The sequence below is a fragment of the Plecotus auritus genome (genome assembly GCF_963455305.1).
Source record: "Plecotus auritus genome assembly, chromosome: 6".
Taxonomy (NCBI): Eukaryota; Metazoa; Chordata; class Mammalia; order Chiroptera; family Vespertilionidae; genus Plecotus; species Plecotus auritus.
This window is the reverse complement of record NC_137773.1, coordinates 89281898-89306806: the sequence shown is the minus strand read 5'-3', so window position 1 is coordinate 89306806 and position 24909 is coordinate 89281898. Positions and strand designations below refer to the sequence as shown.

Here is a 24909-nt window from a genome sequence, read left to right as displayed (position 1 = left end):
GACCTATGATATACCAAGCACTAAACAAGCATTATCTAACTTCATCTTCACAAGAGTCCAATGAGGTAGGCCTAGTACCATCCCCACTTTACAGTTGAGGAAATTGAGGACCAGTAGGGTGACGGCCTCAAGCAAAGGGTGGGGCGTGGTTACTAGGCAAACAGGCTCCCAGGCCCTCGCTCCCTTCACCCCCTCTGCTCTGTGGACTCTAACCACCATGGCTGCGTCTTTCTTAAAATGGGCCACCTGAATCACTCTGCTTACCCGCTGGCCCCTAAGTTTGAGATCCTTGGGGTGCCCATTGGGGCCAAGTTTCACTATTAACTCTATGCAAGGAAAACCGAGCGCTCGCTCACTACGGACCAGGGCTTCACCTCACTCAATTCTCATTACCCGCAACTTACAGATGAGGAAACTGATAAGAGTGACGGTTCTAAGGCACAAAAGGAATGAGGAGTCGGGCTTCGAAGCTGAGGCTTTGTTCAGAGACCAGGGATAATACGATACCCTCGTTAATACGAAAGATTCTCTGCGCCCCCAGCCCCCCACCACAGCCGAGCCTTTTTATATGCCAGCCCTACGGGTCCCTTGCAGGGCCACGCCCGCCCTCTATTTTGGCCCCGTTCTAGCCAGACAAGATGGTCCCACGGTCTTCACGCGTGGCCTACTCTGGGAAAACCACAAGGCAGGCTTAGAAGGACCCGGCCGCCTCCATCTTAGTTGTCTTAATGTTTGCCTGAGAAGAACGCAATATTATGTTACTTATTTTTTGTCATTTTCGTTCACCAGCAATTGAAACGAAAAATGGGGGCCTTTTAGAAAAAAAGCCTCTAGAAGGTTAAATGTTTTCGGGCACACCAGGCATTCATTTCGGCAGCTACACCTTCAGGGGGTCCTTCACTCCCAACTCCGCTGGTTTCGGACAACAGGCAGAAGCGGCTGCCAATGAGCTCCGCTGAGTAGCAGAAGGGGCAGGGCTAGCTCTTAAAGGAGCCACGACCCGTTAGGAGACCATAGGATGATCCAGATGATGGCGGCTAGCGCGGCCCTAGCCTTGGCCCTGGGGCTCCTACTGCCATCAGTGGGGGTGAGAGGGGCCGGGCCCCCACCGATACAGGACGGCGAGTTCACATTCCTGCTGCCTGCGGGGAGAAAGCAATGTTTCTACCAGTCCGCGCCGGCCAACGCAAGCCTCGAGACAGAGTACCAGGTAGAGGGACCTGGGCCGGAGAGCGAGCGGAGCCAAGGGGAGAGGGCGTGGCCAAGCAGCTACAGCAAGGCTTGCCTTAAAGAGGAATGGGGCGGGAGCCTGTGCGTAAGAGCGTGGGGGCGGGATCTTACGAAGGGGACGGGCACAGCGCGTGGGAGCGGAAGGGGTGGGAGTAATGGACGAAGGCGGGGCTAGAGGACGACAGCCTGGAGGCGGGCAGTTGGGAAGAATAGCGCCCTTCAGAGAGTCAGATCCCCGTGGGCGTGACCAAAGTGTTGTGGCGAATTGAAGAGGTTGGTGGGCGTGACTAGGATGCGCTTCGAGAAAGGGCGTGATCTACATTTTTTGGGGGCTTGGACTAAAGGCTGAACTGGGTGGTCTCATTTGGGGCATGATTAAGTCAGGGGCGTGGCCAGACTTGGCCGATGAAATACTTCCCACGGGGGCGGGGGCGTTACCAGAGAAAAGAGCTGATCCCAAAGCTGTCATATCAAGGTGGGCAGAGCCAAGGCAATGGGCGTGGCCTGAAGGACTGGTAGGGCAGGACCTGGTTGCAGGTGTAGGTGCCATCGCTCAGGTAGGCTCTTAGTGGTCAGTATGGATCTGCTCGGTGGTCCAGCCCTGGCCTTCTCTGGCAGGTGTTCTTGGCCTACTCCTAGCCCTCCACCTGCTCTTACCTGCCCCCCAGGTGATCGCAGGTGCTGGGCTGGATGTGGATTTCACGTTGGAGAGCCCTCAGGGTGTGCTGCTGGTCAGTGAGTCCCGCAAGGCAGATGGGGTGCACACGTGAGTTAAGTCCTGCTGCCTGCTGGGGTTCGATTACAGCCCTGCCCCTCCCCATTGGCCTCCGGTTACCATCCTGCCTGTTTTTCAAAGTCCGGCTGGCGGCCATTCAGGGTCATGTCTGTGTGTCTGCCTATCTGCCCAGGGTAGAACCCACGGAAGCTGGGGACTACAAGCTGTGCTTTGACAACTCCTTCAGCACAATCTCCGAGAAGCTGGTGTTCTTTGAACTCATCTTTGACAGCCTGCAGGATGATGAGGAGGTCGAAGGCTGGGCAGAGGTCGTGGAGCCTGAGGAGATGCTGGATGTCAAAATGGAGGACATCAAGGTGTGCCCAGGTTGAGCTGGGGTCACTCCTCCCAGATCTCTGGCATTGGGCTGTGTGCCCCTGCCCTCCAACCTTGGCTGGGGTCCTCCTTGGCCTGGCCCAGACTTTCCTACCAGTGACGCCCCCAACTTAATTAACAGTAGCAGCTCAGTTAAAAATAATAGCACATTTCTAGGTGTAAACCCTGATTTTAAGGGCTTAAATAACTCATTCAATCTCCATAACCACCTTATGAATTAGGCAGTGTGTTCAAATCATCCCCAGTTTTACTGAGGCACAGGATGGCTAAGTAACTGTTCTAAGGCCACACAGCTAGCAACTGGCAGAGCCAATATTTGAAGCTGGCTTCAGCAAACTGTGCTGTTATCCACTAGTAAATACATTCATTTAAAAAAAATACATTCTTTACACTTACGTAAGCATTCAGTTCTCACAACAATTTTGAGGCACTTGAGGCCTAGAGAGTTAATTAACTTGCTCATAGTTTCACAGCCAGTGAATGGCAGAATGAGGGTTTAGATTCAAGCAGGCAGCCTGGTCAGTCTGTGCTCTCAGCTCTCTCCTCCACCAACAGACTCTCACCCCATTTCCCCATTTTATCAGTCTCTGCTCCCCAAAGGACAGAGGCCTGACCCTGCTCCTCCCTTGCCCCATAGGAGTCTATCGAGACCATGAGGACACGTCTGGAGCGCAGCATCCAGATGCTGACACTGCTGCGAGCCTTTGAAGCACGTGACCGCAACCTGCAGGAGGGCAACCTAGAACGGGTCAACTTCTGGTCGGCTGTGAACGTGGCCGTGCTGCTGCTAGTGGCTGTGCTACAGGTCTGCACACTCAAGCGCTTCTTCCAGGATAAGCGCCCTGTGCCTACGTAGCCCATCCCTGAAGAACAGGGAAAAGGAACGGCAGCAGGGTGCATATATGTGTGTGACTTAGGGGGTCCCTTCATCAACTTAGTTTTCTATGAGAAGCGAGGCTGTTCATTCTGGGCCTGAGGTGTGGCCCCTGTGTCTTCCCTTCCAGGCCAGAATACTGGCTGGCTTGCAGGTCTGGGCATCCAGAAGGGGTAGCTCAGTGATTGCATCTGCTTCCCTGGAAATTGTGCATGGGGGCACTGCAGCATTTGAATGCAACCCTGGGATTTTCTGGCCCCACCTGTCCCCTAAATGTGCCTTAGCCTGAGCCTTCCAGTTGCACCACTACTGCCTGGTGCAGAATGGGATCCAGGAAGCAAACTTTTTCTTCCCTTCCCCACTGGCCCTATGAGCCAGGACATGGAGGGAAGAAGCTTGCTGCTCATGGAACCCCATGCCTTCCTTCCCCTTCTTGTCGCTCCACCTGGGGCCTGTTGCTGCTGCTGAGAGCGGACTGCTCATGCCGGAGCTGGGAAGGAGACTCAGCTGCAGTGTTCTTGCCAGGACAGTCGCTTTATTAACAGGAAGGAGCCGGCCCCTTGGCCCAGCAGGGGCTAGGTGTGAGGTCTGGTTACAGAATTCCAGGAGAGGGGCTTGCCAAGTCCTTCTGCCCCTCCTGCTCTCCCTGCAGGGGCCCTAGACAGGGCTGAGGGGTAGCCTGGCCGAAGCCCATACAGGAGCCTCACAGAACAAAGGGTGGTTTGGTCTGGGGACTGGAGCCAATAAATTATGATCAGAAAATCACAGAGCCTGGTGACTGGGGCTCAGGGACACTAGCCAGGACAGACCTGCCCCCAAGAGGGCAGCCAGGCAGGCGGGAGGGGTCTCTCACGAAGCTCAGAAGAAGGGTCTGGCGGGAGCCGATGGAGGTGGTCGCCTGGGCATAAGAGAAAAATCAGAAAGCAAAGTTTAACTGTGTCCCCGGCTGGGCCAGAAGGCCTGGGGCCCCAAGAAGGGGAAGAGGGGACCTGGGGGGGGGGGGGTGGGGAAGTGCTCAGGACTTCAGGGCAAAGAGAGGGCCTGACCACGGCACAGTTTGGGGTGGAGGACCAGGATTCCTTCTCCCATCAGGGATCTTGATGCCCGCCCCAGGCCTCAGAGTGGCTGTAGTGGGGGGTGGGGTGGGGAATATTTGCCTCCACTCCTGAGGTGTTATGGGTAGTAAAAGCTCTCCCCTCTAGAGCATGAATTCCTCTGGAATGAATCCTCCCCACAAGAGCAGCTCCCCCATGAGTAAGGTGTGGGGGAGGCTGTGGTGGAAAGGGTGGGATCCTCATTGGAGGCCTTCTTGGGGGAAGGCAAGCAGTCCACATCCTCAGCCTGAACGCCAACACAAAAGGCCCACACAGCAGCCACCAGAAGCTTCTTCCCTTTATTTTAGTTTATTAATAGGATACAGAGTGCAGGCACTTACAGTGGTCAACCCGAGCGAACAGTGAGCAAGGTCTGCTCAGAGAGTGGCCACCTGGGGCCCGCCCCATGTAGGAAGCCTGGGTAGGAGCCAAGGGGCCCCCAAAGCCTCCCAATCCACTCAGCCCTCAACCCAGGCCACTCTGGGGACCCAGAAGGAGGAGGGGTGGCAGGAGGGGAGGAGAGAGCGAGGCCAGCGGAGCTGAGGGTTCCAGACCTGGCAAAGGCACCTCTGGCAGCCAAGGCTGGGCCGTGCGGTTAATACGGCCAAGAAAGGAATATGTACAATGTGGGCAGGGTGGGCAGCACTGGACCGGCTCCTGGCTTGCCACCAGGAGCTCCCACTGCTGAGAAGTGGACACACTCCTTGCACCCCAGCAAGGACTAAGGGTACAGGCACCTTTGGTGCCCAGATTCCAGAAGGCCTGGTCTACTCGGGCTTTCTAGGCCTGAGAAGCCCCTGGGTGAGTCCCTATTATACCAGCCAGGATCCCTCATTCAAGATGGTGCTCAGGGTCCAGTTTCCTCCTCTGCTACCTCAGGCCTCATCCCCCAAAGTGCAACACCTAAGTTCCCCCCATACTGAGGATCCAGGGCCCCTTTGTTCAGTGCTATGTCCAGCTGGGGATAGGTCAGGCCTGCCCCTGACCAGGCCAGGGTTAGGAGACTCAGGGAGCCTGGGCCTGGCATGGGGATGAGAGGGCCAGGGGCGGCAGAGGGGCCCAGATCAACAAAGCTCCTGCACTGAGGGTGCACAAGGAACCCTTGAGAAAATGCCCCTGCAGCCTAGTCGAGCAGGGATGGCTCGGCTGGGCGGATAATGGTGGGCCGGCTGGGCGCAGCCGGGGGTCTTCTGCTGCAAAGAGAATAAAGACAGGGAGGGGGAGATGGCAGTGAGGCTGGAAGCAGGGTGATCATGAGGACCCAGGCCCCACCATCCCCTCCCAGATTGCTGCCCTTTGCTAGATGCTCTGAAGGCTGCCAGGCATGAGTCTGTCAAGCCTAGGCATTGGTAGCCTGCAATCACTCACTTGCTGTGTGACCCTGGGCAAGTCCCCCACCCGCCCTGGACCTCATGTTCCTCACAGGACAAGTGGGGAAAAGAGAGCTTGGCCTGCAAGATGGGGAGAGGCAGGGTAGGGTTATGCCATGACTGATGTGTCTCCTCAGTAAAGAAGCAAAGGCCAGGGGAAGAGGCCCCGTGTAAGGGTCCCAAGCTGTGTGGCAGAAGACAGGCCTGGAGCCTTGGAATCACCTGACTCCGGAACTTTGGGCAGTTGACTTGGCCTCTAAGGGCCTCAGTTTCCCCACCAGTCAAATGAAGATGCCAGTGACTCCTCTACTCCCTGCAGGGTTCAGGCCAGTGGCTCTAGATGTAGGCAACTAGGGGGCCAGCCTTACCTGGGCACTCCAGGGGGGATGCCGGGTGGAATCCGAGCGGGCCGAGACGGGATCTGAGGTGGGGCCAAGAAGGGGTCATTATTGGCAAACACGCTCTGGGGTATGGGCCGGGATGGGATGGGAGGCGCTGAGAAGGAGGCTGCTGGCCCCACCGGCACAGGCATCAGGGGAGGCCCTGGGGTGGGGCCCCTCACTGCTGGGGGCCTTCCTGGGGGGTGCACGCTGGACACAGGTCGCCGCTGCGGAGTGGGGCTGTGGAAGAAAGAGGGTGTGAGCTGGAAATAGTGGGCAGGAACACCAGCCATGCCCATGTAGCCACAGAAGCCAGAGGTGGGCTGGGGCTGCTGACCACAGTGGCCTCCTCTGTAATGGGCTGGGACAATCTACGACTCAGAGAGATATGAGTGAACGCCTGGTCCTGGACAAGGGGCAGTGCAGGTCCACTGGGATTTTTTGCTCACCCCCCAAAACTGCTAGAAATGGCCATCCTGCCACCCCAAACCTACCTGTCCTTGGCTAAGGGTTCCTATTTCCCTGACCTCACTTCCACAGTCTCTTCCCTCTCAGTGGCCCTGCTCGGGCATCCCCACCTCCGTGCTTCTTCCAATCCACCCTCCATAGTTGCAAATCCTACCAGAGCTTAGCTCTGCCCTGTAAATCAAGATCAAATGCTTCCAGAGGCCAAGTCCCCGCCCCAGGTGCCCCACAGGCTATCACAGGGCCGGAGCACCAGCTGCTCCCCCCTGCTGGATGCTGTGTCCTCTCCCTAAATAACTGTGGTTCCCTGAGGTCTCGACAGAGCTGACACTTCCTATGAGATTTCCTTGACCTACCCTCTCTCCTCCCACCACTTGCCTGACCTTTTACTGATTAGGTTTCCCTGCCTGATGCTCTGAATTACCCACCCACACCAGAGTCTCATTTTCATCCACAGCTCAGGGGTGGTCAGAGGGGAGATTTGCTGGTTATGCCTCTCTGCCCCTCTAGATCCTGTTCCACCCACTATTCTTGGCCGAGCTCTGTGCCTGAGGAGGCTGACTCCCTTGGCCAGTGTCACGTGGGCCTCTTCCCCTCTCTGGCTTCCATTTAGGCTGAAGCAATGGAAGGCATCAAGAGAGAGTCTGGCCTTTAACCCTTCTCTCTCCCGGTCCCTTCAGGCTGAGGTGGGCTAATGGCTCCCACTGTGACTAGCCCTGGGTGCTATGCCATCCGGATTGGGCCCCTTTACCCTGCGCACTCGTGGGCTCGGAGAGGAGCTAGGAACCTGCAGGCAGACGCCTCTGCAGCAAGCGGGTGACCAGACCTTACAGACCTGTGGTTGCTGGTGCTCTGGAGCCAGGTGTCATCAACGGGTGGAGGCACGGGTGTGGACACAGTGCTGGTGCTGATGTCCCCTATTATGTTGAGCGCTTCCTTCAGTGCGTGGTACATGCGCAGCATGTCGTCTCGCCGCTGGGCCTGCTCAGCTGACTCCTCCATGAGGCTGGTCTGGTCTGCCGATGAGTATAGGTAGGCCAGCAGTTCGTGGTGGATGAAGGCCTTCGTCTGGGGACAAGGATCAGAGTGGTCAGAACTTCCCACCAACCGACCATGCACTTAGCTGACCACTGAGACTGGCTAGAGAAGCATTCACCACAATAGGAAGGGCTTTCTTTGTCTTTATCGTAGAACATGTACAATGTTTAAAACAGGTGAGCGGTTCAAAGGGAACCAAGAAGGAGAGAACCAAGATGGCGGTGTAGGTAAACACCGGCCAGTACTAGCAGCCTCCCACAACCACATCCAAATTACAACTAAAATGCAGAACAACCAACCATCATTCAGAACCGCCTGAAATCTGGCTGAATGAAAGTCCTAAAACTAAAGAAGTAAAGAAGAAAGCACATTGAGACTGGAAGGAGGGCAGACGGACAACAGGATGGTGAAGGCAGGGGTGGACTAGAAGGGGTCAATGGGGGAAAAAAGGGAACATATATAATACTTGCAACAATAAAGATTTAAAAAGATTTTTACTGATTTCAGAGAGGAAGGGAGGGGGAGAGAGAGAAACATCAACAATGAGAAAAGAAACACTGACTGGCTGTCTCCTGCATGCTCCCCACTGGGGAACAAGCCCTAAACCCAGGTATCGAACGTGGCCTTCTGATTCATAGGTTAGATGCTCAACCACTGAGCCACGCTGGTTGGGCCCATATACGCTTTTATTTTTTTATTTTATTTTATTTTTTAAATATTTTATTGATTTCTTACAGAGAGGAAAGGGAGAAGATAGTTAGAAACATCGATGAGAGAGAAACATCGATCAGCTGCCTCCTGCACACCTCCCACTGGGGATGTGCCCGCAACCCAGGTACATGCCCTTAACCGGAATCGAACCCGGGACCCTTCAGTCCGCAGGTCGACGCTCTATCCACTGAGCCGAACCGGTCAGGGCTAATTTTGATATTTAAAAGGTAGTAACTACGGAGAAACCAAGATGGCGGCATAGGTGAACACCTAAACTGCTGCCTCGCACAACAATTTCAAAACTACAACTAAAAGACAAAACGGATATCATCCAGAACCACAGGAAAGCTGGCTGAGTGGAAATTCTACAACTAGAAGGAAAGATAGGGGCACACGGAGACTGAGAGGAGCTGCAAAAGGCTGAGGTACGGAGACACGCGCATGGAGAGGACGGGCGGCTGAGTGCCTGGCTAGCTTTCTCTAGCGGGAGAGAGAAGGAAGCTCCCGACGGCACTGAACCCCAGTTCCGACTGCATTGAACCCCAGTTCTGGGCCAGACCCTGGGGTCCCAGACTCATACAGGGGGAGTCTGGACTGTCAGGAAAAGAGAGGAGCGCACGGAAACTCAGGGGATCCACGAAAGACAGGTCTGGAGGTGCGCGCACAAGTGCATGCAGAGAGGACTGACTGCTGAGTGTGCTGCTGGCTTTCTCTAACGGAGGTGGGGGGTGGGGAGGGTGGGAGAGATGGAAGCTCCCAACTGCGCTGAACTCCAGTTCCGGGCGAGAATCTGGGAATCCAGATTCATTGGGGGAGAAACTGGACTGTCTGGCAGCGGGCGAAACTCGAGGGCAGTTTTCTCTCAGAGGTGCTTGCAACGATTACCGAGGGACACTGAGACCCAGGGGCCTCATAGGGCAGGGCTGACGGGAAGACAAGGCTGTCTGCTCAGCCCTGACACTCCGCCCCATCCAAGCTGAGCACAGAGGCTTTTGCAATTTTTTTTTAAAATATATTTTATTAATTTCTTACAGAGAGGAAAGGGAGAGGATAGTTAGAAACATCGATGAGAGAGAAACATCGATCAGCTGCCTCCTGCACACCTCCCACTGGGGATGTGCCTGCAACCCAGGTACATGCCCTTGACCAGAATCGAACCCGGGACCCTTCAGTCCGCAGGCCAACGCTCTATCCATTGAGCCAAACCGGTCAGGACAGCTTTTGCAATTTTGCAAGTCTTGTCTCATAAGGCTGTCTCCAGCACAGAAGTTCTCCCGGTGTAGACACAGCTGATCCTCACAGCCAATTGGCCTGGAGGTCAATTCCTCCCAGTGATACCAACAACAATCAAGACTTAACTACAATAAGGCTGTACACACAGTCCACAAAGGGGTGCACCAAGAGTGTCCACCTCAGGTAACTGGTGAGGCTGAGCCACTGGGCCATATAGGACACCTAGCACACAAAGCTACTCTACCAACTCAGGGAAGCAGCGAAAATGTGGAGACAAAGAAACAGATCACAAACGAAAGAAATGGAGGAAAGCAAACGACTGGATATAGAGTTCAAAACCATGGTTATAAGGTTTTTCAAGAATTTCCTAGAAAAGGCCAATAAATTTAGCGAGACCCTCGAGGATATGAAAAAGGACCAACTAGAAATTAAACATACACTGACTGAAATAAAAAATACTATACAGAGACTTAACAGCAGACTAGAGGAACACAAGAATCAAGTCAAAGATGTGAAATACAAAGAAGCAAAAAACACTCAACCAGAAAAGCAAAAAGAAAAAAGAATCCAAAAATTTGAAGATAGTGTAAGGAGCCTCTGGGACAACTTCAAGCATACCAACATCAGAATTATGGGGGTGCCAGAAGAAGAGAGAGAACAAGATACTGAAAACCTATTTGAAGAAATAATGACCAAAAACTTCCCCCACCTGGTGAAAGAAATACACTTACAAGTCCAGGAAGCGCACAGAACCCCAAACAAAAGGAATCCAAAGAGGACCACACCAAGACACATCATAATTAAAATGCCAAGAGCAAAAGACAAAGAGAGAATATTAAAAGCAGCAAGAGAAAAACAGTTAATTACCTACAAGGGAACACCCATACGATTGTCAGCTGATTTCTCAACAGAAACTATGCGGGCCAGATGGAGTGGCAAGAAATATTCAAAGTGATGAATAGCAAGAACCTACAACCAAGATTACTCTACCCAGCAAAGCTATCATTCAGAATTGAAGGGCAGATAAAGAGCTTCACAGATAAGAAAAAGCTAAAGGAGTTCATCAATACCAAACCAGTATTATATGAAATGCTGAAAGGTACTCTTTAAGAAGAGGAAGAAGAAGAAAAAGGTAAAGATAAAAATTACAAACTACAAATAGATATCTATCAACAAGTGAATCTAAAAATCAAGGGAATAAATCTGATGAACAGAATAAACTGGTGAATATAATAGGATCAGGGGCATAGAAAGGGAGTGGACTGACAATTCTTGGGGGGAAAGGGGTGTGGGGGGTGCGGGAAGAGACTGGACAAAAATCGTACACCTATGGATGAGGACAGTGCGGGGGAGGTAAGGGCAGAGGGTGGGGTGGGAACCGGCTGGAGGGGAGCTATGGGGGGAAAAAAGAGGAACTGTAATAATCTGAACAATAAAGATTTATTAAATTAAAAAAAAAATAAAAGGTAGTAACTACATTTTTTATTTTATACAGTGTTTAGGCCAAATCTGGCTATGGCCACCACTGGCCCGTCCCTGTGACTGAGGCCCTGCAGGGCTAGACACTTACATTGTTGATCATGAGGTGCATGATGGTCTTTGGCATGAGGTCGCGGATGGACTTGTTGATGATGGCCACGTAGGAGTCTACCAGGTTGCGAATGGTCTCCACCTGGCGCTCTAGCTGCGGGTCCATGGAGAAGGTGTTCTCCTGCACTCCACCATCCTCGTTTTCTGCCTGCAAGGTGGGAGAGAGGTGGTGAAGGGTGACTGAGGTCTAAGGAGAGCATAGGGAGCCCCCCTTCTCTGAAAATTGCTTGCCCTGTCCCACCCACAATCAACCAACCCTCCAGGGCTGGCCCCTGATGGTCATGTTAGCCTGTGGCCCTGCCTGCCCCTGGACTGAGCTGCCTGGACCTGAGGTGACCATGGCCCAAAGCGGGTTAGATCTTCTTACTTGGGGATTGAAACCAATGTTAAGAGAGAACAAAGCAGATGGGGTCCTAGTCCCTATCTATCCCTAACCTTGGCTTCAGTTGGAGAACCTTCTGGGCCCTGAGGACAAAATCCTCCTCCACTTCTCTGCTTTGTTTGCTCAAGGTTATGGGCTACATGTCTTCAGAGAGTTGTGGTAAATGCAGCCTGGAGATGACTCATCCTATTGAGATCCTCCTTCCTCCCCAGGCGGGGTCAGCTCAGTCAGAAGTGTGCTGGCCAGGCAGGACATGGAGCTCCTTACCTGGTCCTTCTCAGGGTAGACACCAGCTCGGAGGAACGAGGCCTTCCAGCTGTCCACTTCCTCCTGGGACTCACAGGCCAGCTCGATCTGCCGCAGGTCCTTATAGACATTCCTGTGATGGGAAGAAGAGAGAGAGGCACATGATTGACCTTGACTATGGGCCCAGATTGGGTGTAATGAGCTCTAGGGTCTGAGTGACTGGGGTTCAAACGTGACCCAGGCACTCATGACCAGAGACCCCAGGATGGTAGCAGCTTCTGTACCCTATCCTGTCCCACAAGGCAGGCATGGCTGAGATGGCCAAGCTGCCCCAAAGTCTCTGCGTGAGATTTGGGTTTGAGGTGGGGCATTGTCCCGTGATGGAGCTCTGGCCAACTGGTGGTTAGTGAGTGGCAGCCTGGAGAGACTTATGGGAGGAGTTGTGAAGGGAGGGGCACGCCTTGATTGCTCCTCCTACTCTTCCCTGATGCCTGTGTCATCATCAGGCTGGCTGCAGCTTGGGCAGCCGCCTTGGACAATGAGGAGGAAGGCTGAGGGATAAGGAGGACCTGCACCCAGATACCTGTGGAGCTGCCCCACTTGCCCTGGATGGTAAAGTCTTAACTTGATTTATATAAAAAAACGAAACATCTATCTTGTTTCTGTTACTATTATTCTGGGTTTTCTAAACTCCTAAACAATATATCAGGTAATATCTCCAACCCCCTGCACATGGGGACACAGGGCCAGGGTGGTGGGACAGTTGCCCAGTGTCACTCAGCCAGGAAAAGCTCCCCAACAGGTCCCCCTGGAGAGCCCAGGTTCTCCCATGTACCCCGCCTAGGGATTCTTGGGCAGGGGAGGTAGGTGAGCCTCTCAGAGCTATAAAGATTTTTGGAGCCAGCTGATGGTCAAAGTAGGTCTTAAAGGCAGTCCAGAAAAAAGAAGGATAGAGTTTTTCTTACACAAAACAGGGGCTCAGCTGGAATTGGTGTGCAGACAAGCAATGTGGTGGTGGCCCTGGGGCCAGCTGGGAGGATGTTAATCACCTGCCAGCTGGCTCAGGTGGTCCCTGGTTCCTGGATGAGGGTGTGTGTGTGTCTTAGGGAGTGGCCCTCCCCTCCCTTCCTGAGTTGAGAAAAGTGCCTTTTCTTGTGCTAACGTCTCCCAACACACTATGGGACAGATTTACTGAGGGCCTCCTGGTCCCTTCTCCATCTGCACTCACTCAGGGATCCCATTCTGTCTGACTTTAAATATCACCATGCAATCACAATTTCCCAATTCACATCCCTTCCTGGGGCTTGTTCCTAAATGCCACACTCTTATATCTACCCAGCCACCTCCCAAAACCCCACAGGCCTCTTCATGGCTCCTGAATGTCTCCAGCTTACCCTGTCTCCACCTCCCCATCATGGTTGCTGGCAGCTCCCTCCCTGCAGAAGCTCAGGGTCACCAGCAATGCCTTTCTCTCCATACCCACCAGAAGTTTGGCCAGCTCCTCCTCTATGTCCCTAAGCACCACCCAAGTCCAGCCCCATTGTCTCCCACCTGGACCAGCACAGTCTCTTGGTCCATGTGCCCTGGGCTCCCGCCACACTCCCATGTCTGTCTCCCATGGCCACGAGAGGGCGCCTGTGAGCACCTGATCAGGTCCTATTCCTGTTCAGAACCCGCCAAGGCTCCTGCATCATTTCATCTGTCTCTGCCCAGAGGGTCCTTCCTGACCACCCATGGCATTTTTTTCAATGGACTTTCTTTCTAGAATGTGATATGCCAGGGTAGGGACTATATTCATCAGTGCTCAGTGGATGCTGCTGAATGACTGAAGGAGGTCTCCACCCTGGGACCCCATGGGCACTCACCTCTGCTCCGTGTTGAAGATGGCAAAGACATGCTTGTTGGACATGAAGCCCTTCTCCACGTCACGGATTTTGAGGTTGTCCAAAGGCAGCATGTATTTCTTCTCTTTCTCCTGAGGGTGGAAGGGCAGGGGTCAGCCTATGCTGTTTAACTGAAGACCTGAGAATGCCCAGGGCTGGGCTCTACTGCAAGGACCACTGCCAACACTTGACGCTTCTCATTTCAGTCACATTACTCAGATTAACTCATCCACTACTGCTGCCCCCTTGTTCACCCTGCCCCAGCCATGCTGGCCTCCTTGACACTCCCTGAACATCCTGGGCAAGTGCCCACCCAGGACCCTTTGCACATCTGGGACCTCTGCCAGGAACACTCCACGTCTGTGGCTCCCTCCTTGCCGCCTTCGGGTCTTTGTGCAGAGGAGACCTTGGCAACACCTGCCCTAACCCCACCCCAACCTCCCTCAGATCCCAACTTCTTTCCCCTTGATGCTTCCCCTCACAACACAACTATATATCTTGCTATTGATTTGGGCTGCTGTCTGTCACCGGACTGACTCCTCAGTTCCTGGAGGGCAGGGACTCCTGTCTATTTGGTCACTGCTGACACACACTGGATGCTCTGACTCCACCCAGAATCCACTTCTCCCCTTCAGGCTGAGGGAATGAACTATTAACTCAGCTACAGCCTCACAATAAGCCTGGAAGTGAGTTACCATTATGCTCCCATTTACAGAGGGGAAGGAGACAGAGGCACTGAGAAGGGCAGGCAGGGAATCAGTGGCAGGGCTGGGATTTCAGATGATCCAGGAGCTGGAAAGCAAGGCCCCACTGAACTGATTGATGCCTGAGCTCCAAAGCCACAGAAGTGTCACTTGGTTCCTAAGGGCAGCCCCATTTAGGAAGTGCCGTTGGGGAACAGCCCTAGAGCCCAATGCTCCCCACCATTGTCGGCAAAGCATCTACAGGGCCAGCGCATCATTGTTAGTTTTCACAGTAGCCATGTGTGCGCATGCACTGGCACACATTAACTGGGTTTTCACACAAGGAAACCAGAACATGGTGTCAGGGTTCCCCAGCTCCCATGCCCACATGACCCATAGCAACTCTCAAGGACCAATGTGAAGTGCTGCTCCTCCATCAGCTCATGAAACCTTCCACCATACCTGCCAGGGAAGCATCATGCTCGGGGAGGGAAGCTGGCTGCCCAGGGTCACACAGGGACGTGTGCCCCCAGACCACGCTCTCTTCACCATTCTCCCGGCCATTCACCTCCTGGAGACTTTGGAGGAAACCTGTCTCCTCACTCATCAATTCACTTCTTTCCACCTCTCTTGTCCCTGTCTGCCACAAGGCCCCAGAACAAAGCCCAACATGGCTGCTGCTTCCAAATTCAAGAGCAACCAGTGACGGAGGGGAAGGGGGCCAGGGCTCCCTGGAGGGCCAGGGTTGGCTCAGAGTTTCAAGACTACAGACAGGGAGGCATGAGCTAGTGGCCAGCTTGGTGCCAAGCATGGGCTGTCTTTGGGCACTAGGAGCTCAGACCTCTGCCCCTCCCTGACCATGTGTCCCTGAGCAAGCCACTTCCCCTCTATCAAAGGAAGACAGGAATCTTGCCCTCCTTGTTTGAGGTGAGAATTGATACTTTGTGAGAAAGTACTGATCATGTGCCAACCCAGAGCCAGTGCTTACAAGACACCAGGGTTTTCTTTTGTCTGTGTCTCTCATGCTCCACGGTCAGCCTACTTAGGCTCTGGGCAGGGAGGAAAGAGACAGCGCTTCTCCAGGCCACGCTGCAGTGAGGCAGGAAGAGGGGCCCAGTGCCCAGGAAGATGGGACATACACACACACACACACACACATACGTTTCAGGCTCCAGACTTAGAGCCCAAGGGGGAGTGTGGTGAAGACAGGGTGTACCCGTTGTCCCAGGAAGTTTTGGGGGCTTTAGAAGAGAACAGGGCAGGAGTTCCCTGACTGGAAGTTTGTGGAAAGGCCTTTACTGCCCCCACCCTGCTGTGTCATGAGGCAGGAAGCTTCCAGTCAGCTAGCCAGGCCAAGTAACTGAGTCACAGTCCTTTTGGACCCCGAGCGAGACGCCACATCTGGAACTGTTTATAGTGTGATTCCACCCAGAGCACAGCGGCTGCCTTCCTGATGCTGCCGGAGCATGTACGTACACACACACACACACACACACACACACACACACACACACACACACTGTGTGTGCCCGCCCCTATCCCGACCCCCAAGGAAAGCGTCTCCCGCACGCAGAGGCCACGGACCCAAACCCTCCTTCCCACCCACCCCCTCCTTAGGATTTCCTGAAAACCCACAACTTTCTCCAGATGCAAGCCAGCCCAGCCTTGCCACGTCAGAAAAGCTAGAGCGGATTGTCACGGGCGGAGCAGTGGCTTCCTCGCCTGCTCAGAGGTGCCGAGGCGTAGTGGCCCTGTTGCTGCGTGGGGGGCCCACAGGATGGACAGCCAGCCCCGCCAGCCCAGTGTTCAGACTACCTGTTCAGGGGGCTCTGAATGTGTACAGTAGTCTGCACATTGGTTAGGCTGGGCTTGGGCCAGCAGCACGTCGGGACTGGGCCCCCCCCAAACTTCCTGCCTCCCCCACAGAGAGGCAGACCTGGAGGTGAGTATTATTGCCCACCACCCTGTTTTCCACTGGGGTGGAGACTCAGATGGAAGGTTCTGGAGTCCAGAAATAGGGTTTGGGTGGGAGAAAAGGCTCCAGGGAAAGGCAGAGGGAGCCCCGATGCCGGTCATAAGGTTGGGGGGCCCTGGCTGAACCATCCCCCTACACCCACCTCTTGCAGTAACCACCTCTTGTCTATTTTTTTAAATAAAGAAATACAAATGTATTGCCCCTCTCTGAGGCGTCTCTAAGGAGCCTGGCGCTGGGGGTGGCCACCATGTGTGACTCTGAGGGTCCCGGCTGGAATTCTAACTTGGGCGGAGGCACAGGATTTCGCTCCTGCCCCTCCCGATCGGAGCCCGCTTTGTGTCTGGGGCACACACAAGGCCCTTTCACAGGCCTGCTGGTTCTCATTACCACCGGCGGGCATTTGACCCTCCTCCCAACACTTCCCCTGCCTCTGGTCTGGGGCCCCAAGGGAGAGTCTGGGGCTCCTGCTTTCAACCCCCAGGTGAGAGGTAAACGAAGTTCAAGAAGAGAATCTCTGAAAACTGGACTTGCAATGGTGCCGAGCAGTAAACCAGGCTAGGCGTTGGGCCCAGAAGCACCTTTATAACTGCCCAAGGCCGGCACCAGGCCCTGGGACCCCCGAGCCCAAAGGCGGGGACCAGCCCTGAGCTTGCCTGACAGCTGACGAACCACAGAGCAGGCTGAGTTTCAGACTATGGGAGCGGAGAGGGAAAAAATGTGAAAGCGACACCCCACCCCTCACCCAGCCATTTTAGAGAGCTGATGTGGCCACCAGGGTTCCTTGAGGAATGCCTGGTCTCACCCTCCCCCCACATCCAAACCCTATGAAGCTGTGGGGTCCTGAACAACCCCCCACCTTTGTTTAAAAACAGCCACCTAGACAGGGTCCCTCCCTTCAGGGTACTCAGAGCTCCTGAGGTTTCCAGAACATTCCAGGGTGAGTGTCTGGACTTGTGTGGGGTGGGATGATTTCACTCCAAACACGCTCCCTTGGAGGAATCCATATCCGGCCTGGGCTGTGGGGCAGTGGTCCAGGCTGGGGCTGAGGTGTCTCTCAGGTCAGGAGTTTGTGCCCTCTACCCACCCATGGGGCCCCTTCTCTGCTCTGTGACATGGGGCAAGTCACTAGCTGGAAGCTGCTTCCTCACTGACAAAGTGTGAGGATTTCCTGAGAGGAGGATACTCTCCACGTGTGGCCTCAGTGGGCATCATAAATAAGAGCCATCCAGGACCCCCAACAGAGCTCTACCTGCCTCGTCTCTGAACCTGGGTGGAAATATGCAGTTTGGCCCAGGCCTGGCTGTCTTGGAATGGGGTCATCTGCCAATGAGGCCTCCTATTTGGACCACTTCTAAAGGGGGTCCTCCCCAATTCCCAAGGGGAGGCTCCAGGGCTAACTTCTCCTCTGAGGGTACCTGGGCTGGGCTGGGGGCTATGCCATCCCAGATAAGCAGGACACACAGTGGCCATATAACTAGATTCTGGTCAGGAACACGTGAGCAGTGTGATGTGTGCACATTCTTCGTTAGGCCCTTATTTCCTTTGTTGGGGCTGCTGGAGGCTATGTGATGATGGGCATGGGGCAGCCATCTTGGACAGTGAGGGGAGCCCTGTGTTAAGGCGGCAACGGGAAAAGAGAAGCCTACGCCCTGGTCAGCCTGCAGCACAGAGCCACTGAACTCACCAGGGACAAGTACGAGAAGCAGACTTCTATTTCGGTAAGTGCCTTCATTTGGGGCCTGTCACAGACACACAATACTGCCCTGGCCAACAGAGAGAGCCTATGGGGCTCTTAGAAGGCAACCCAGGAAAATGACAGAGACACAGCGCTCCTTGCTGGAGACCCCTTGGCCCAGGACAGTGGCAATAGGACCCGTAGGAGTGGCTTCACTCCCAGGCCACTAAGCCACAGTTACGTTGTTCCATTAGGATAATAAGTAAAGAAATTGGCCACTCAGGATGAGAAAATGGGCTAGAGCACAGATAGAAGATGGACCTGAACAGCAGTGCCTCCCTCTCGCCCCCACCCCCATTCCCCGCCCCCTGCTCCCCTGTTCATGGAGACAGCAGCTTAAACAGCGTACAATACTGCTCCCTGAGGTGCTCACAACAGTTCCTGGTGCTATTCCATGAGGCCTCCCTCTGTCCTTCTGATCAGGACAAGAATGTGTGTAATGTTCTAAAGACGACACTATGGCTTAGAACCTCACAGGTAGGGACCATTCTTTCCACTTCATAGATGAGGAAACTGAGGCCTAGAGAGGCTAAGGGCTTGGTTGAGCCCATATAGGTTGTATCTCATGGAATCCCAATACTCTAGCAGCCTGGCTGTAAGCCTGAGTCCCTGATCCCAGGCTGTGTTCCCTCTGAGAGCCAGAACTTCCCCTTGCTACGCCTTTGGAAGCTGGGGTCTGTTTCCAGCCCACCAGTGGCTCCCTCCCCCATCTTCCTTTCCTCCATCAGGCTGGACCCCACAGGGGCAATGGGGGCTGGGACATAATGTGTGATGCCAGGGACACCCTCCAGCCTTGGCTGTTACCATCCTAATGGTGACCTCTGAGGCACAATGGTACTCAGGAAACATTTATTGAATGAACAAGTCAGTGAATGAATAAACAAATGAATGAATAAGTGAGTAAGTGACAAGTGAGGGGCCACTACTCTTGCCCTTTGGCTCCAGCTCTGCCAGCCACTCACCTCCTCATCCTTGTACCAGGACAGAGATTCCGCCGTCAGCACAAACCAATACTCCTTGGAGCCGCCCTTCATGAGGCTGATGTTGTTGATGGTCAGCCAGCCCTTGCGGATCACCTGGAGAGAAGGGCACAGCTCAGTGGAGGACCCACCGCCCAGCCCAGCCCACCCCCAGCACAGCAGCCAGAGCCCTTGCCCCCAGCAAGACAGGAAGCCAGGGACCAAGACAGAGATACCTCCAACACAAAGACAGCCAACCCGCCCTGGCTGGGTAGCTCAGTTGGTTAGAGCGTTGGCCCAATACACCAAGGTTGTGGGTTCGATCCCATCAGGACACATGCAAGAATCTACTGCCCGAGCTGGCTTAGCTCAGTGGATAGAGCATCGGCCAGTGGACTCAAGGGTCCCAGGTTTGATTCCAGTCAAGGGCACATGCCCGGGCCTGATCCCCAGTAGGGGGCGTGTAGGAGGCAGCCAATCAATGATTCTCTCTCATTACTGATGTTTCTCTCTCTCTCTCTCTCTCCCTCTCCCTTCCTGTCTGAAATCAATATATATATATATATATATATATATATATATATATGTATTTTTTTTTTTTTTTTAAAGAATCTACCAGTGAGGCCCTGTCCGGGTAGCTCAGTTGGCTAGAGTAACATCTCAATATGCCAAGGTTGTGGGTTCGATCCCTGGCCATGGCACATACAAGAATCAACCAATTAATGCATAAATAAGTGGAACAATAAATCAATATTTCTCTCTCCCTCTCTTTCAAATCAATTTTTAAAAAAGATATTTAAAAAATCAAATAGCCCAGCTGATGTGGCTCAGTGGTTGAGTGTTGACCCATGAACCAGGAGGTCATGGTTTGTTTCCAGTCAAGGCATGATCCCCAGTAGGGGACGTTCAGGAGGAAGCTGATCCATGATTCTCTCATAGATGTTTCTAGCTCTCTCTCCCCCTCCTTTCCTCTCTCTGAAATAAATAAAAACATATTTTAAAAAACCAATCAGTCAATGCATAAAAAGTAGAACAACAAACTGATGTCTCTCCCTTCCTCTTTAAAATTAATTAAATAAAAAAATTTATATATATAAAAAAAACAAACAGCCAACCCAACTTCATCTTGCCCCAAGCACTTTCCACTGGAAACCTCTGTGGGGCACTTGGGTGGACAGTCACTGATTCACTCACATGCCTGGGGTTAGGATGAGTTAGCAAAGGTGGCGAAAGTTATGCCTGCTGAAAGGGGCCCAGAGGAGGGATCCAGGCTAGTGTGTGCAGCCACACAGAATGTGACAGTGGATGAATCATAATTATCTTAATGAGACATGAGCATGAGGGATGCCCCTCATCCCCTCAGGAAGGTCAATGGAGGACTGGAGGAGACACCCCCACAATGAAACATTTCTTTTTTCCTTTCAGGAGCCAAGTGGCAGAGGCTCAACTCAGCCTTGACTCTGCTGCCTACTTTGTTGGCTCATCTGACAGCAAACCAGGGCAGGTGCTCAGCGGGCACAGGTACCTGCTTTGACAGCCTCCACCCTGGAGCTCCCTTTCAGGGCATGAGGATGAAGGGATGTCTTCATCCAGAGCCCTGGGCGCATAGGTTTGAGCCAGGGGACCTGCAGGGAATATGCCCCGTCGTCCCACTTTTCTCTGTCTGACACAATGGGCTGAGAGACCTCCTGGATGGGGGTCATCAGGCAGTGGCTGTCATTTGAGTGAGAGGCAGAACCTAGGCTGGTACAGGGGACTCACCTGATAGCTATACACAGGCAGCCTGGGGGGCAATGCTCTCATGTTCCCTGGGCCATGGAGGGATGTGTGGGCCAGAGTCCCCCACCAATCTGGACTGGGGACCCCAGGGCAGCAGGAAGCATGTGGAGGCACAAGCAGGGCTGCCTGGGGCCAAGGCAGCAACAGACTATGCCTACCTGCAGAGAGTAGGCTGTAAGCGGCCACAAATAGCTGAGAAGAGCTGGTGGTGGGACTCCAGGATTGGGGTGGGGCAGAAGCACCCTACATGGGGACTTGGGGGTGCTTCTAGGGCCCATATACCTTCCTAGTGGGTGGGTATCAGGATTGGCTGCATTCTGCCTACCCTGACCTGACCCCAGGCTTACCAAATCTTATCAGGGAGGCCAACCCCCAACCCCTACTCCTCTTGGGGCTAGACTTACGGCTCTGAGCCTTGGAACATAAAGATGGAGGTGGCCACAGAGCGCTCAGAGACCCCTGCACCATGCAGAAGCCCCTGCCCAGGCTGGAGATGGCATGATATGCCAGCTGGAAGCCCTTGTTAAGGCCAAGGGCACAGACTTCTCCCTCCCTTGGATGATGAGACAGCATTTTGGAATCTTTTGGCCATTAGGAAGCAGGCAGTGACCTCTAACACCTGCCCAGCCATAGGCTGCCTGGTTGGCAAGGGGGCAGAGGCCATCAGCTCCAACAAGGTCATGGTATCCTCCCTTGCAGCAGGATGACCAACTCACCCCAGTTTAGCACTAAAGTCTCGAGTCTCAGGTAAAGCAGGAAAGTAGGTCACACTGAGGGCAAGGCTGGTCTCCAGACTCAGGCCCAAGGCCTTCCTGCTTGGGACCCGGGAAGCAGCCCCTGTATCTGGCCACCACATCCAGCTCCCAAGCTTAGGGGCTCTGCTCATGCCTGCTCCTCTGCTCCCCAGGGGTAAGTAGGGCCTACTCTGGGTTAGTCCAGGCCCACAGAGTGGGTGTTTCTAACCTTCAATTCAGTCATTCATTGACAGCCGAGGGAGGAAGAGGGGGTATCAGTGTTCCCCAGATAAATCCTCCCATGAGGCCTCTGCACTCATGGGCCCAGCCTGTGCCCCAACCACCCTTTGGTGGCCTCACTTGCCTACAGGCCATGTGGCATGAGATGGGGATCACGCCAGGAATGGTACATCTGAGTCTCAGGGCAGGAGGCTGCTAATCAGACCTGTAGAAGCCCCCGAGGTCCCTTCTCCCTCAAGCCATCCAGAGAGCTGCCTTCATGTGAATCCAGCTGGGGTTAGAAACAGAACCCCACCATGGAAAGATGCAAGCTGTGGGTGGCAGACACAGGCACTGAGCCTAAAGAAAAAGGAGTACCTGGGCACCCTCATCCAAAAGCCAGATTTGTGCCCAGGGGGACTGGGCTTAAAAACAATGGGGGATGGGAGCAGGATGGGCAGGAGAGACAGAAGAGGCAGGCGGGGCTCCAGGGTACACAGCAATAGGCATGCCAGGGTAGAAGAAAGGACCACAGGGATAGCATGGGCAGCAGGCAAGAAGCGACACAACTGGTGCCCACCAGCAGGGTGGGCCAGCCTCCTCCCAGGTGAGGGTTCCAGCCCCAGTTGCCCAGGTAGGGATAGCAACCACAGCTGGGAGACCCAGGGACCAGCCATGCACACGGCAGGGCTGGGCTTTGAGGGCAGGGGTCTGGAATCCAGCAGGAAAAGAATGACTAAACCTCTCAGGGTGTGGAAAGAAGCAGGCCCCTGGACTGTTTAGAGGCAAGAAATCATTCAAATTCCAAAGGGGTTGGAGGTGACGTGGGAATCAGGAGCCAAAGAAAATCCATTCCTCTTGCTCCCTCCGCCCCCAAGCTCTGGCTCTTTCTGTATCCTCTGAGAGAATTCTAGGCCCTGGGCACAAGTGAGGCCCTGGCATAGTATCAGCTCAGCTACTGGAAAGATCCTGGGGTCGAAGATCCATGCTAGAGGGCAGTGGGACCCAGTGCCTCTGGCTGGTGGTGGGAGACCATACCGGAGAAGGAGGCTGTTGTTAGGGCTGGGGGCCCAGGCCTTGCTCTCCAAGGTGGAGAGCTGGGGCTGAGCCAGTTGCCCAGAGGCAGGCACCTTGAAAAGAACTCAACTCTCAGACTTAAGCAGCACCTGCTACCCACTGGGCTGGGCCACACAAGGAGAGGAAGTGTAACAGGGATGGCAAATACCACTTATGTGGGGGCCATACCCATCAACGAGTAGGAGCTGCCTGAAGTGCTGTGGTAAGAATTCTAGGTGCAATGGGAAAGAATGCTAGGGTTAACAAGTGGTGCCTGCCACAGGCAAAGGATAAGGGATGGGGCAAGTGGCACAGAAGAGCCCAATCCATTGTGTATCTGCCATGGAGGCAGGATAGTGGCAGCATTCAGGAGTGAGTTCCCTGGTCCATTAGTCATGCCTGTCATGAACTGTGTCACATACAAAGCTATCATATGGGAAATAAATTCCCCAGCCAGTTAATCACATCTGCCATAGAATGGGGAGTGGTGGCATGCTTAGGAAAGAGTGCCAGGAATGGTTAGCAGGGTCTTCCATGGGCACATGACAGGGGAGAGGCACAAGGGAAAGAGTGCTAGATCAATTAGTAATGTCTGCCATGAGCACAGGAAGGGGAAATTTTCCCCACGGTGATGTCTGCACTGGGGACAAAGTGGTGGCAGTGGCAAGTTCCAGCAGAGCTTGAGCAAAATCTTCTGAGAAGGATGTGATAGAGGAAAGGGAGGGAGGGGTATTAGTCAAGTATTTGCCATCGCTGATCTACAGGAAACCAGGTCCACATGTTAGGAATGGGCTGGAGGGGGGCCTTCCACCAGGGCAGTGGTCAGGTTAGTCTGTGTAAGTCCACTTATGCCCAGGGCAACATGACATCAGACATAGGCTGTGGCAGGGAGGTTTAGGTTAGCTTGATTGTTAGTAGTTTTTTTATTTTGAGGGGAAGGGAATGTTAAGGAGTGGGGGGGGGGGGTCTCCACCACCACGACATTCTCTAATGTTTGCTACCACACTAAGTGGGTACTTACCAAGATCTCCCCCTTTGAAAATGCAAAGTTAGGTAAATCAAAGAAGAGCAGGCAGAGAAAAAGAGACGTAAGGGACATGAGGGGACAGAGAAAAAGCAGAAAAGGCACACAAATGGGAAGAGAGAAGAGCAGAGAAAAAAAACAGCAAAAGAAAAAAAATTACATGCTATTAATTATATTCATGGTGTTAATATTTAATTCATTATCATCTCCTGAAACAAAAAAGCAACAACATACGTATCAACAAGCACAAAAAAAATCATGCAGTGGTTACACCCTTCTTTTCCAGAGGGCTTGATAATCGTGCAAGATAAATAGCAGAGTCCCCACCCTCATCCCTGTATGATGTGGAGAAGCAGGGGACATGGGCAGAAAGATGATGATTTTCTCAAAAACCCATAAAACTAATAGTGGTAAATATAAAGCTGTTCTTATTTCACGGCTTCTGGCGGGGGTACATCATCAAGGTAAAAAACCCTGTGTGTGATTTATGGTTTTTCCACGGGTGGGGTCAAACCTCCCCAGAACTCTTTTCACAATGCAGCCTCCCATAGGCTCCTAGTCCTTGGGGCCGAGAACCCAATGTGGCCACAGACACCATTGGTGATTGTGCTGCCCTGAGGGTCAAGTTCTAACCATGGCCTTGGATGTTCAGACAGGGACTCATAGGTGTATAAAATCTGCCTTGGCCCTGCCAGAGCTTTGGTTCTCAGACCAGTTTCCCGAAGCATCAAAACCTAAGTGGACTTAAGAGGCTGCAGGGTGAGGATCTGGTGGGGCATGCACACACCAGGTGCAACTGCAAGGCTCAGTGGTCCCTTAGTGCCCTCCCGCCCCCTCCCCTGAGGGTAGAGCTCGGGCCCTAGAAGGGTGGTTACCTGGTTAGGAATGGCTCTCTTCTTGTTCAGCTGTGTACTCCTCTGCTGGGCGCTGAAACCAAAGCACAGAGAGGCTCATGCAGGTGAGAAGCTGGGAGGGACAGGGAGCAAGAGGCCCTCATGGCCCAGGTGGGGTTCTTTACCACATGAGGGGGCCAGTGACCAGTTAAGGGCAGAGTCAGAGAGAAACTGCCTTGCACACAAAGGGCTGCCTAAGGGAAAGAGCTCAGGTTCGTGGAAAGAGGAAATGTATGGAGTTAAAC

The 24909-nt window shown here is 53.5% G+C and overlaps 2 protein-coding genes across 16 annotated transcripts in view; one reads left to right on the top strand and one right to left on the bottom strand.

Annotated features, from left to right (window-relative positions):
• Positions 1 to 889: 889 nt before the first annotated feature.
• On the top strand, positions 890 to 3973 carry TMED1 (transmembrane p24 trafficking protein 1). 2 transcript variants are annotated; one of them, XM_080674116.1, is made up of 4 exons: positions 890 to 1210; positions 1899 to 1996; positions 2139 to 2322; positions 2979 to 3973. In XM_080674116.1, exons 1-4 carry the CDS (start codon positions 1019 to 1021, stop codon positions 3195 to 3197), a joined length of 693 nt encoding a protein of 230 aa, XP_080530242.1. In that variant the 5' UTR covers positions 890 to 1018; the 3' UTR covers positions 3198 to 3973. The 2 variants fall into 2 exon arrangements, with proteins under 2 accessions (XP_080530242.1, XP_080530243.1); XM_080674117.1 differs by having other exon boundaries at positions 996 to 1210; positions 1849 to 1996.
• Positions 3736 to 24909, bottom strand: part of DNM2 (dynamin 2) — an 87088-nt gene continuing 65914 nt past the window's right edge. For 3 of the 14 annotated variants that reach the window (XM_080674109.1, XM_080674102.1, XM_080674110.1), the window contains 9 exons: positions 24647 to 24698; positions 23769 to 23780; positions 18963 to 19076; positions 13590 to 13699; positions 11746 to 11857; positions 11077 to 11244; positions 7360 to 7592; positions 6048 to 6299; positions 4590 to 5502 (listed from right to left, as the gene is read on the bottom strand). In XM_080674109.1, coding sequence (XP_080530235.1) covers positions 5433 to 5502; positions 6048 to 6299; positions 7360 to 7592; positions 11077 to 11244; positions 11746 to 11857; positions 13590 to 13699; positions 18963 to 19076; positions 23769 to 23780; positions 24647 to 24698 — 1123 coding nt within the window. In that variant the 3' untranslated portion in view covers positions 4590 to 5432. Of the gene's footprint in view, positions 4114 to 4589; positions 5503 to 6047; positions 6300 to 7359; positions 7593 to 11076; positions 11245 to 11745; positions 11858 to 13589; positions 13700 to 18962; positions 19077 to 23768; positions 23781 to 24646; positions 24699 to 24909 lie in introns of those variants that run through there. The other 11 variants (XM_080674114.1, XM_080674106.1, XM_080674107.1 and 8 more) reach the window with 5 other exon arrangements.

Coding starts and splice junctions, on each gene's coding strand:
- TMED1 (XM_080674116.1), top strand. CDS start 1,019: ATGATCCAGATGATGGCGGCTAGCGCGGCCCTAGCCTTGGCCCTGGGG. Junction 1,997..2,138: donor AAGGCAGATGGGGTGCACAC/GTGAGTTAAGTC, acceptor CTATCTGCCCAG/GGTAGAACCCACGGAAGCTG. Junction 2,323..2,978: donor TCAAAATGGAGGACATCAAG/GTGTGCCCAGGT, acceptor CTTGCCCCATAG/GAGTCTATCGAGACCATGAG.